Raw genomic sequence first — 11351 nt, forward strand, 5'->3', positions numbered from 1 at the left:
GTCTGTAGAGAAATGTTGATAAAATTTCCATGTACTGTACGTCCGTGTGTCTGTCTGTCCGTAGCCAGCCGCGTACAGCCTAGGGCCTACATTACAGGGTATATCCCCTGACCGTGTAGTACAGCAGGCCCTTTATTGTCACCGGTCAGTGTTCGTCTGGTGGAAAAACTGAACAACTCGACACTTTGATATTCTGTTCTTGCATAAATCCCTTTACTAAACCCGCACAGCAATGGCAGAAGTCAAAAACAAAGTGTGCCTTATTGTCATTGATGGCTGGGGGATATCAGAGAAAACAGAAGGTTAGTTGCTGGACAAAAGCATGATTTTGTGCACGTAGCAAATGACAACATCACCGGTAAAACAAATAGTGAAAAAAGGATCTCAATCCTTGGTGATTGCGATATGTAGTCTTTTATTTTAAATCCTCTGTGCCTTAGGTCGTAGTCTTCTCCAATTGTCCATGTCCTTTCTTTACATTTCTAGTTTCTCTTTTAAGCTGAACTCAGGTCGTTTGCAAAATTATTCGTCAAATTTGCATAAGTTAATGTCAATTTTGCTTCAGCTGCTCAGATAATAACCACTTCAAATAAACGTCGAATTCCTACAGCAAAATGTGTTGGCTATTTAACTCGCAAGAAAGCGATATGTGCATTTTATAAGCTAATGCAATCAAAAGGAGGATTGATGACTGATCATAGGGATTTTTTAGAAATGTAATATCTGTTGAAGTCAAAGGAACAGATGGAGGACTGAATGAATATTTCTTTCCTGCCCATCCTCCATAGGTGCAAAGAATTCATTGTATGGGGAGGGGGATCTGTAATGATACTAATAATAATAGTAACAGTAATACCGTTAATTTGATTCTAATCCACACTTACTCCAAAATTGTGTACATAATATACTCAATATATGATTGTAATTATACAACAGGGAATGCTATATATCATGCCGAGACCCCAGTAATGGACAGCTTTGCTGCCAGCAAGGATTGTGCGTATGCTACCCTTGATGCATCAGGCCTGTCAGTAGGACTACCAGATGGCTTGATGGGTAATTCTGAAGTAGGACATCTTAATATTGGTGCTGGACGCGTAGTCTATCAGGTATGTAGTATATTTATATCACACACCATGCTTCAGTAAATAAGCATAACATAAAATTTCCTCTCATCTTTATCGTGAGGCTAACATGAAAATACAAAAGAAGATCAATCGAAAAAGTGCGTCATTTCTTTCGCATACCCATGCTAGCCTACATGTAGTAGCATTGAAGATAATTTAGAGAGGGATAATCTATTGTGCTTTAGGATGCAGGATGATATAGTGGCCATTGGCATGTTGCTTTTGCCTCTCACCTCTGATTTCTTGTGTTTTTGTAGTTCTTGTATAACATGTGAGTGAGCCTTGAGCCTTGCCCTTGATTTGAGGGTTTTCTCTGGGTTCTCTGGTTTTCCTCCCTCCTCAAAACCCAACATGGTAAATTTGCATTTGATCTGTGAGTTAGCCATACCCTGACTTAGGTTAGCCCAGAGGTTGTTTCAGGTTTTGATCTGTGAGTTATCCATGCCCTGACTTAGGTTAGCCCAGAGGTTGTTTCAGGGGTTCGATCTGTGAGTCAGCCATGCCCTGACTTAGGTTAGCCCAGAGGTTTTTTCAGGTTTTGATCTGTGAGTTAGCCATGCCCTGACTTAGGTCAGCCCAGAGGTTGTTTCAGGGTTTGATCTGTGATGAGTCAGCCATGCCCTGACTTTGGTCAGCCCAGAGGTTATTTCAGGGTTTGATCTGTAAGTTAGATGTTTCAGGGTTGGATCAAACTTAGAGACAAGAAGTTCTTCATTTAAATGTGTGTCTTGTTCATTTTCTTTTAGGATATTGTTAGAATAAACATGGCTGTGGAGCAGCGCAAATTGTCCACGAACAAAGCACTAGCAGCTGCAGCTGAAAGAGCAAAGAAATCAAATGGCAGATTTCATTTTCTAGGATTGGTAAATAAAATTTGCTATTAAAGATATTGTAAGCAGATGTTATTATTATTAAGCAGATAAATAATTGAAGTCATCTCATTTTGGACAATCCTGTAAATTTTTACATAATTATATATTTTTGTTTATTTTCTATTTTTTTCTTTTTAATTAATAAGATAATTTTGATTGTTCTTTTGTTTTTAAGATAAGTGATGGTGGAGTCCACTCGCACATCGATCAACTTTTTGGTCTCGTTGAAGCAGTAAAGGAACTTGGTGTGCCCAAAACATTCATCCAGTTCTTCTCAGATGGTAGAGATACACGCCCTACTAGTGGAGGTGAATAGTTGATAGAGCAAGCTAATACCTATAACTATATACTGTACAATATGAGTGTAGGGTAATTGTGCACTTCATGACTGGCCGACACGTGTCAGCTGACTATTGCCTGACTGTTGGTCAATAGTCGACCAACACCAACCACCTGTTGGCTGGTCATAAAGTACATGATTACACAATATGAGAAGCCAGTCTGTATCAGCATTAATACTAGAGCTAGCTGGAAGGGAACCTTTGTAAACCTATACAGATCAGATGCAAATATTGTATACTACTAATAAAATGTCTAGGAGTATAGTTTCATGTTTTACTTAATTTTTTGAGCTTATTGGAGTAAGTTTGGTTGAGAAAATCCATGGTGAAGTTGAATGGAAATAAGGAGGATTCTGTAAATCCGATTCACAGACTTCTCCTGCGACAACGATTTCTGTTGTGTTTTTCTATATTAATTATTCATAATCAAATGATTTCTGTTGTGGTTTTCTTTATTTATTATTTATAATTTAATAATTTTATTTATAGTTGGTTATGTGCAGCAAGTAATCGACAAGTTAAAGGAACTTAATTATGGTTCACTTGCGACTATTACTGGACGGTACTATGCTATGGACAGAGACAAGAGATGGGAAAGAATCAAGATTGCCTTTGAAGGTCTTGTTCAAGGCAAAGGAGAGACAACAACTCTTAATAAATGCATAGATGTAAGTTTTTCAAAGTTTTTTTTCATTATTGCCTGTCCCTTAAATTCTTATAATACTAAGTAGTTGTCCTGGAAATTATGCTTGTTTTTAACACCCATCATTATAATATATAATTTCATTCATAATTATGTTCTATGTGGTGATAACTGTTTGTTGATATTCAGGTAATTAAGAGCCGTTATGAAGCAGAAGGTGATAAGCATGAGACAGATGAATTTCTAAAACCAATCATTGTTGATCCTGAAGGGAGAATACAAGGTTAGTTATGATTCTATCCATCCATATGTCTATCTATACACCTGTCTGTGCATCCATCTGCACCTATCCATCCATCAATCTATCCATAGGTATCTCATTTATCTCATCTATTGATCTATTATTTATTATTGTTTGTTTGACTTTCTTCAAAGATGGAGATACTTTGTGCTTCTTTGATTTCCGGGCTGACCGTATGAGGCAAATCAATGAAGCCATTGGCATAAAACCACCATTTGAAACAGATGTGATTCCAAAGAACCTGGTATGCTTAATAACTACTGTTAGTAAATTATCTCATTTGTTGTCCTTATTAAAAAGCAACGTAATACACTGTAGATGCATTATACCGATTATGAACAACCGACACATGTCAGTCAATACTCTGCTGTATAGTGGCCAATGTTAGTTGGCCGACTATTGATCACTGGACTGTTTAAAATACAATCGCAAATAAAATACAAGATGAAACATGATTCCTGCTCATGTTGGAAATGATCCTGAGCACCCAACAACATTGATGATGATGTGTACTGATGATCGACCAACTGTTGACCAATGATTGGCTGATTAACAGCCAGGAAATGGCTGTCTGTCAGTCAACGATCAGCTGACTCTGTGACTTAATGCTTTTTTGAGGCCTTTTTAGTCTTGCTGCGGGCTGATGTACATGGACAACTACTGGCTGACAGTCAGTAGACGTTTGTTGGCTGGTCATAAAGCACATGATAATCTGCTTATTTCACTGAACTACTAATTTTTTCATTTTCAGCATCATATCACTATGACAGAGTACAAGAAAGAGTTTCCATTTGATGTGATGTTTCCTCCAGAAGTACCCAAGAATGTCCTCGCAGAATGGCTTGGTAGCAAAAAAGTTCCACAGTATCATTGTGCAGGTACATATGCTTGTTGTTGTTTAAAAAAAACCTTCAAGTGGTATTGATACAGTGAAGCAGACTCTGACTCAAAGTCAAAACAGGGTTAACTCACAGATCAAAATAATAGTGTTTTACAGTTGCATGTTGGGCTAGCTGAGGGAGGAAAACCAGAGGACCCAAAGAAAAGCCCTTAAATTAAGAGAGAGTCCTAACAACAAACTTACTCACATGATTGTAATTTGCCAAGTCCAGGATTGGAACCTAAAACCCCAAGGGTCAAAGGCAGGTGTACTACCGCTACACCATCCTTGATTCCATCAGAGAAGATTGTGCATAAATTAATTATTAAATAACTGTTATAATAAGTTTTGGTTCCTCATTGGTTGATGTTGAGTGCGTTATGAGAGTGCATAGCATGCCAAATGAAAACCTATATTTTAAAATTAATTCTACATGTATACAAGAGGAAAACACTTTTGTGCTGTACTGTGTTCAGTAATGTTATAATAATTAAGAACTTGGGATTAGAAAACTTCAAAGTTGTGTCATCTTTATTACTCTAAATCTAGATATTTTGTAACTAATTTTTCTACATTTTTGTTTTTCTAGAAACTGAAAAATATGCACACGTAACATTCTTCTTCAACGGTGGTGTTGAAGCTAAATTTGATTTAGAGGATCGCAAGCTTGTGCCGTCGCCAAAAGTTCCTACCTATGACTTGGAACCTCCTATGAGTTCAGCTGGTGTTGCTGATGAGGTAAGAAGGTTTGTTATTGATTGTGACTTCTTTGACTGCCGCACAGTTAGCTATAGTGTCAGTCTATAGTGCAGGAGGTCATGGTTCAAGGCTTGACTCAGGGTCTTAAGCCAGGAGCTCAAGTCCATTTGCCCACCCCTCATCATGCTTGTTTGCTTTTGAATTTCTTTCTTTCTTTTTCTTTTTTTTTCTTTTTTTTTTTTTTTTTGTTCTTGTTCTCCTTTGTAAGTCAAAAAGCGTGATGAAAGCCTCTAAATATAAATAAATAATTTAGAAGATGCTGCCTTTGTAATTACATCTGCATGTGGTTAGACTTTCACCATGTTAGTGGCGGTTCCATCCCTTATGAGATAGAGATGTTAAAGGAGGACCACTAGTTTATTAGCTGAATTACTGTCAAGAGGTCTAATGCTAGGTCCCTTGCCCACGTCTCTTAATCATTCTTGTTCTTAATTATGAGTGACAATTTATTCAGCATTGATTGTCATCCAAAACATGTACTTTATGAATGTATTGAAGGTCTGTAAAGCTATCCATGAAGGCAAGCACCCATTTGTGATGTGCAACTTTGCCCCACCTGACATGGTTGGTCATACTGGGAAGTATGAAGCTGCTGTTGTTGCTTGTGCTGCTACAGGTACAGTATTGTATATATATTAGGAATATAACACAGCACATGTTTCTATATACTGTGATATAAACATGCATGTAAATTCCAAGGTGAGGGTTGAACCTATATCCACAAAAACCATGGTGATGAGAAGGGGGAAAATGCTTTTCCCAAATTATTTCAAAAATTTAAATTTTTAAATTTGCTCTTTTTAAACACCATTATCCTGGCTACAGTCTAATTAATCCTAGTCATTGTGTTTATTTTAATTGTCAGATGCTGCAATAGGTAGAATCTATGAAGCCTGCCAAAAGCACAACTTTACGCTGATGATAACATCTGATCATGGCAATGCCGAACAAATGATCAGTGAACAGGGGGGTCCACATACTGCACACACTACTAACCGAGGTAAGCACTCTTCTTTTTATGGCATTACCAAAACCTTGGAAGACTAAAGTACCTCCCCCTGCCCCCCAAGCCCCCACCCCCAAACCTATCCCCAAACCCGTCCCAAATGGGAACCCAGATTTTGTATCCGCAAAAACTTAGTTTGTGCTGCTTGGATGTCTGTAACTGCAAGGAGCCTTCCTTGGTCCCGCTTCCTCTCACCCCTCCCCTTATGAAATTGGATTTCGTTTTTTTGGGTTCTGCCTCTTTTATAGATGGATGCCCCTTGAAACAGAACTCCCTTTTTAATTCCTGTATCTTCCCAACTCTAAAATCGGTGTCATTAGAGTGATGGTGCATTATTTGCACATCATCGGCAGTATATCATTAGGGTGTCAGTACTTTTTCGGTAGGGTGTCAGTTTTTTGTTAGTATATCGGTAGGGTGTCTTTTGGTTGGGGGTTTATAGTTATTTGTGGTCCATAATTTAAGCACTGCTATGAGAATGGGACAAAATTTTTTGCATCCTCTTATTTCAGTGCCATTGATAATGACGGGTGGACATAAGTACAGAGAGTTTACCCACAATGCAGCGTTATGTGACGTAGCTCCAACTGTTCTTGAGGTGATGGGACTTGACATCCCAGAAGAGATGACAGGACAATCTCTCCTACAAAAATAAGCTGTATAAACTTTAGTCAAGACCTTTTGGATGGTGCACCTGATATGAATCTTTGGTTCTTTCAAGTACGAGACAAACTTAACATGGGCTGTTTTCATGATTCTGTGAAGTTTTTTTGCAATTCTGCTATCTTTCATGACTCTGATAGCCAGACAGCTATAGAAGTGTCATTGTCAATTATAAATTTTAATGGACGGAAGTAAAAACTTTGATCAAAGACAATGACACTTCTAGTCAAGTTGCCAGGCTAGAAGAGTCATGACGTTTAAGATTCCATTTATGATACTAAGGAAAATAATGACAAGAAGATTAGAGCTGTTCTATACAGGATTTTTTTATGGTAAAGGTCTCAAAACTAGAATAATTTAATTACAGAATACATAATTGTGGTATTTAGTGTTTGTGCTCTCAATATTCAGAGCGTTTTAGAGTCTCATATTATTAAAATAAAAATATATTAACTTTTGGTGAATAATTTCTTTTAACCAAATATAATATTATTAATACTGCTTCACAATATAACAGTAGCTGTTTGTTTAGATAGAGTGTTTTTCATAATCCCATGAAAGAATGTGTACTGATTACAATGTAATAGCCAGATAGTGACCTTAGAAAAAAGAAGAATTAGATTATAATAGTACTAAATATTAACGTAATTAATGTATATGGCCAAAAATGACCTATTTTCTATCTCTTATGAATAATGCATAATTTTCAAATGGGTGTGAAAATGGACCAAAATCGATCAAAACCATGGACTATGGCCCATGCTTTTTGCCTAAAAATGGCCAAAAATAACCTATTTTGTATCTCTTATGAATAATGCATAACTTTGAAAAAGGTGAGAAAATGGACCAAAATCGATCAAAACCATGAGCTATAGCCCATGCGTTTTGCGTAAAAATGGCCAAAAATGACCTATTTTGTATCTCTTATGAATAATGCATAATTTTCAAATGTGTGTGAAAATGGACCAAAATCGATCAAAACCATGGGCTATAGCCCATGCTTTTTGCCTAACAATGGCCAAAAATGACCTATTTTGGATCTCTTATGAATAATGCATAATTTGAAAAATGTGTGAAAATGCACCAAAATCGATCAAAACCATGGGCTATAGCCCATGCTATTTGCCTAAAAATGGCCCAAAATGACCTATTTTGGATCTCTTATGAAGAATGCATAATTTTGAAAAAGGTGAGAAAATGGACCAAAATCGATCAAAACCATGGGCTATAGCCCATGCGTTTTGCGTAAAAATGGCCAAAAATGACCTATTTTCTATCTCTTATGAATAATGCATAATTTTCAAATGTGTGTGAAAATGGACCAAAATCGATCAAAACCATGGGCTATAGCCCATGCTTTTTGCCTAACAATGGCCAAAAATGACCTATTTTGGATCTCTTATGAATAATGCATAATTTGAAAAAGGTGTGAAAATGGACCAAAATCGATCAAAACCATGGGCTATAGCCCATGCTATTTGCCTAAAAATGGCCAAAAATAACCTATTTTGTATCTCTTATGAATAATGCATAATTTTGAAAAAGGTGAGAAAATGGATCAAAATCGATCAAAACCATGGGCTATAGCCCATGCGTTTTGCGTAAAAATGGCCCAAAATGACCTATTTTGGATCTCTTATGAATAATGCATAATTTTCAAATAGGTGTAAAAATGGACCAAAATCGATCAAAACCATGGGCTATAGCCCATGCTATTTGCCTAAAAATGGCCAAAAATGACCTATTTTGGATCTCTTATGAATAATGCATAATTTTGAAAAAGGTGTGAAAATGGACCAAAATCGATCAAAACCATGGGCTATAGCCCATGCGTTTTGCGTAAAAATGGCCAAAAATGACCTATTTTGTATCTCTTATGAATAATGCATAATTTTCAAATGGGTGTGAAAATGGACCAAAATCGATCAAAACCATGGGCTATAGCCTATGCTTTTTGCCTAAAAATGGCCCAAAATGACCTATTTTGTATCTCTTATGAATAATGCATAATTTGAAAAATGTGTGAAAATGCACCAAAATCGATCAAAACCATGGGCTATAGCCCATGCTATTTGCCTAAAATTGGCCCAAAATGACCTATTTTGGATCTCTTATGAATAATGCATAATTTTGAAAAAGGTGTGAAAATGCACCAAAATCGATCAAAACCATGGGCTATAGCCCCTGCCTTTTGCCTAAAAATGGCCAAAAATGACCTATTTTGTATCTCATGAATAATGCATAATTTTGAAAAAGGTGTGAAAATGGACCAAAATCGATAAAAAACCATGGGCTATAGCCTATGCTTTTTGCCTATAAATGGCCAAAAATAACCTATTTTGGATCTCTTATGAATAATGCATAATTTTGAAAAAGGTGAGAAAATGGACCAAAATCGATCAAAACCATGGGCTATAGCCCATGCGTTTTGCGTAAAAATGGCCCAAAATGACCTATTTTGGATCTCTTATGAATAATGCATAATTTTCAAATAGGTGTAAAAATGGACCAAAATCGATCAAAACCATGGGCTATAGCCCATGCTATTTGCCTAAAAATGGCCCAAAATGACCTATTTTGGATCTCTTATGAATAATGCATAATTTTCAAATGGGTGTGAAAATGGACCAAAGTCGATCAAAACCATGGGCTATGGCCCCTGCCTTTGGCCTAAAAATGGCCCAAAATGACCTATTTTTAATCTCATGAATAATGCATTATTTTGAAAAACGTGTGAAAGTGGACCAAAATCGATCAAAACCATGGACTATGGCCCATGCTTTTTGCCTAAAAATGGCATAAAATAACCTATTTTTAATCTCATGAATAATGCATGATTTTGAAAAAGGTGTGAAAGTGGACCAAAATCGATCAAAACCATGGGCTATAGCCCGTGCCTTTTGCCTAAAAATGGCCCAAAATGACCTATTTTGGATCTCTTATGAATAATGCATAATTTGAAAAAGGTGTGAAAATGCACCAAAATCGATCAAAACCATGGGCTATAGCCCATGCTATTTGCCTAAAAATGGCTCAAAATGACCTATTTTGGATCTCTTATGAATAATGCATAATTTTGAAAAAGGTGTGAAAATGGACCAAAATCGATCAAAACCATGGGCTATAGCCCATGCGTTTTGCGTAAAAATGGCCCAAAATGACCTATTTTGGATCTCTTATGAATAATGCATAATTTTGAAAAAGGTGTGAAAATAAACAGAAATCGATCAAAACCATGGGCTATAGCTCCTGCCTTTTGCCTAAAAATGGCCCAAAAATAACCTATTTTTAATCTCATGAATAATGCATGATTTTGAAAAAGGTGTGAAAGTGGACCAAAATCGATCAAAACCATGGGCTATAGCCCATGCCTTTTGCCTAAAAATGGCCCAAAATGACCTATTTTGGATCTCTTATGAATAATGCATAATTTGAAAAAGGTGTGAAAATGCACCAAAATCGATCAAAACCATGGGCTATAGCCCATGCTATTTGCCTAAAAATGGCCCAAAATGACCTATTTTTGATCTCTTATGAATAATGCATAATTTTGAAAAAGGTGAGAAAATGGACCAAAATCGATCAAAACCATGGGCTATAGCCTATGCTTTTTGCCTAAAAATAGCCAAAAATAACCTATTTTTTATCTCATGAATAATGCATAATTTTGAAAAAGGTGTGAAAATGGACCAAAATCGATCAAAACCATGGGCTATAGCCCATGCTTTTTGCCTAAAAATGGCCAAAAATCACCTATTTTGTATCTTATGAATAATGCATAATTTTGAAAAAGGTGTGAAACCTGGACCAAAATCGATCAAAACCATGCTTTTTGCCTAAAAATGGCAAAAATAACCTAGTTGGATCTCTTATGAATAATGCATAATGTTGAAAAAGGTGTGAAAATGGACAGAAAATCGATCAAAACCATGGGCTATAGCCCCTAACCTTTTGCCTAAAAATGACCAAAAATACCTATTTTTAATCTCATGAATAATGCATTATTTGAAAAACGTGTGAAAGTGGAGCAAAATCGTATCAAAACCATGGACTATGGCCCATGCTTTTTTGCCTAAAAAATGGCCAAAAATAACCTATTTTGTATCTCTTATGAATAATGCATAATTTTGAAAAAGGTGTGAAAATGGAAAGAAATCGATCAAAACCATGGTCTATAGCCCCTATCTTTTGCCTAAAAATGACCAAAAAAAACCGATTTTTAATCTACATGAAATAATGCATTAGTTTGAAAAATCGTGTGAAAGTGGAAACCAAAATCGATCAAACCATGGAACTATAGCTCCTGCTTTTGCCTAAAAATGGCCCAAAAAATGACCTATCTTTTATATCTTCATGAATAATGCATAATTTTGAAAAAGGTGTGAAAATGGTCCAAAATCGATCAAAACCATGGGCTATAGCCCATGCTTTTTGCCTGAAAATGGCCCAAAATGACCTATTTTGGATCTCTTATGAATAATGCATAATTTTAAAAAAGGTGTGAAAGTGGCACAAAATCGATGAAAACCACTGCCTATAGCCCATGCGTTTTTGCCTAAAAATGGCCCAAAATAACCTATTTTGTATCTTATGAAATATGCATAATTTAGAAAAAGGTGTGAAAATGGCACGCAAAATCGATCAAAACCATGCTTATTTGCCTAAAAATGGCCCAAAAATGACCTATTTTGGATCTCTTATGAATAATGCATAATTTTGAAAAAGGTGAGAAAATGGACCAAAATCGATCGAAACCATG

General features: G+C 36.2%; 1 protein-coding gene across 1 annotated transcript; it reads left to right on the top strand.

Annotated features, from left to right (window-relative positions):
* Nucleotides 1-117: 117 nt before the first annotated feature.
* On the top strand, nucleotides 118-7050 carry LOC148911922 (2,3-bisphosphoglycerate-independent phosphoglycerate mutase-like). The gene is made up of 12 exons (XM_089027907.1): nucleotides 118-302; nucleotides 937-1109; nucleotides 1874-1990; nucleotides 2175-2307; nucleotides 2830-3008; nucleotides 3173-3266; nucleotides 3419-3528; nucleotides 4036-4162; nucleotides 4754-4902; nucleotides 5422-5539; nucleotides 5789-5923; nucleotides 6442-7050. The coding sequence occupies exons 1-12, from the start codon at nucleotides 233-235 to the stop codon at nucleotides 6582-6584; spliced, it is 1548 nt and encodes a 515-aa protein (XP_088884033.1). The 5' UTR covers nucleotides 118-232; the 3' UTR covers nucleotides 6585-7050.
* The last annotated feature ends 4301 nt before the right edge of the window (nucleotides 7051-11351 follow it).

Source organism: Actinia tenebrosa, unplaced genomic scaffold (assembly GCF_029948245.1).
Source record: "Actinia tenebrosa isolate PJP-AT-01 unplaced genomic scaffold, QUT_ActTen_1.0 PGA_scaffold12__29_contigs__length_12842862, whole genome shotgun sequence".
NCBI lineage: Eukaryota > Metazoa > Cnidaria > Anthozoa > Actiniaria > Actiniidae > Actinia > Actinia tenebrosa.

Coding starts and splice junctions, on each gene's coding strand:
- LOC148911922 (XM_089027907.1), top strand. CDS start 233: ATGGCAGAAGTCAAAAACAAAGTGTGCCTTATTGTCATTGATGGCTGG. Junction 1,991..2,174: donor GATTTCATTTTCTAGGATTG/GTAAATAAAATT, acceptor TTTGTTTTTAAG/ATAAGTGATGGTGGAGTCCA. Junction 3,529..4,035: donor ATGTGATTCCAAAGAACCTG/GTATGCTTAATA, acceptor TTTCATTTTCAG/CATCATATCACTATGACAGA.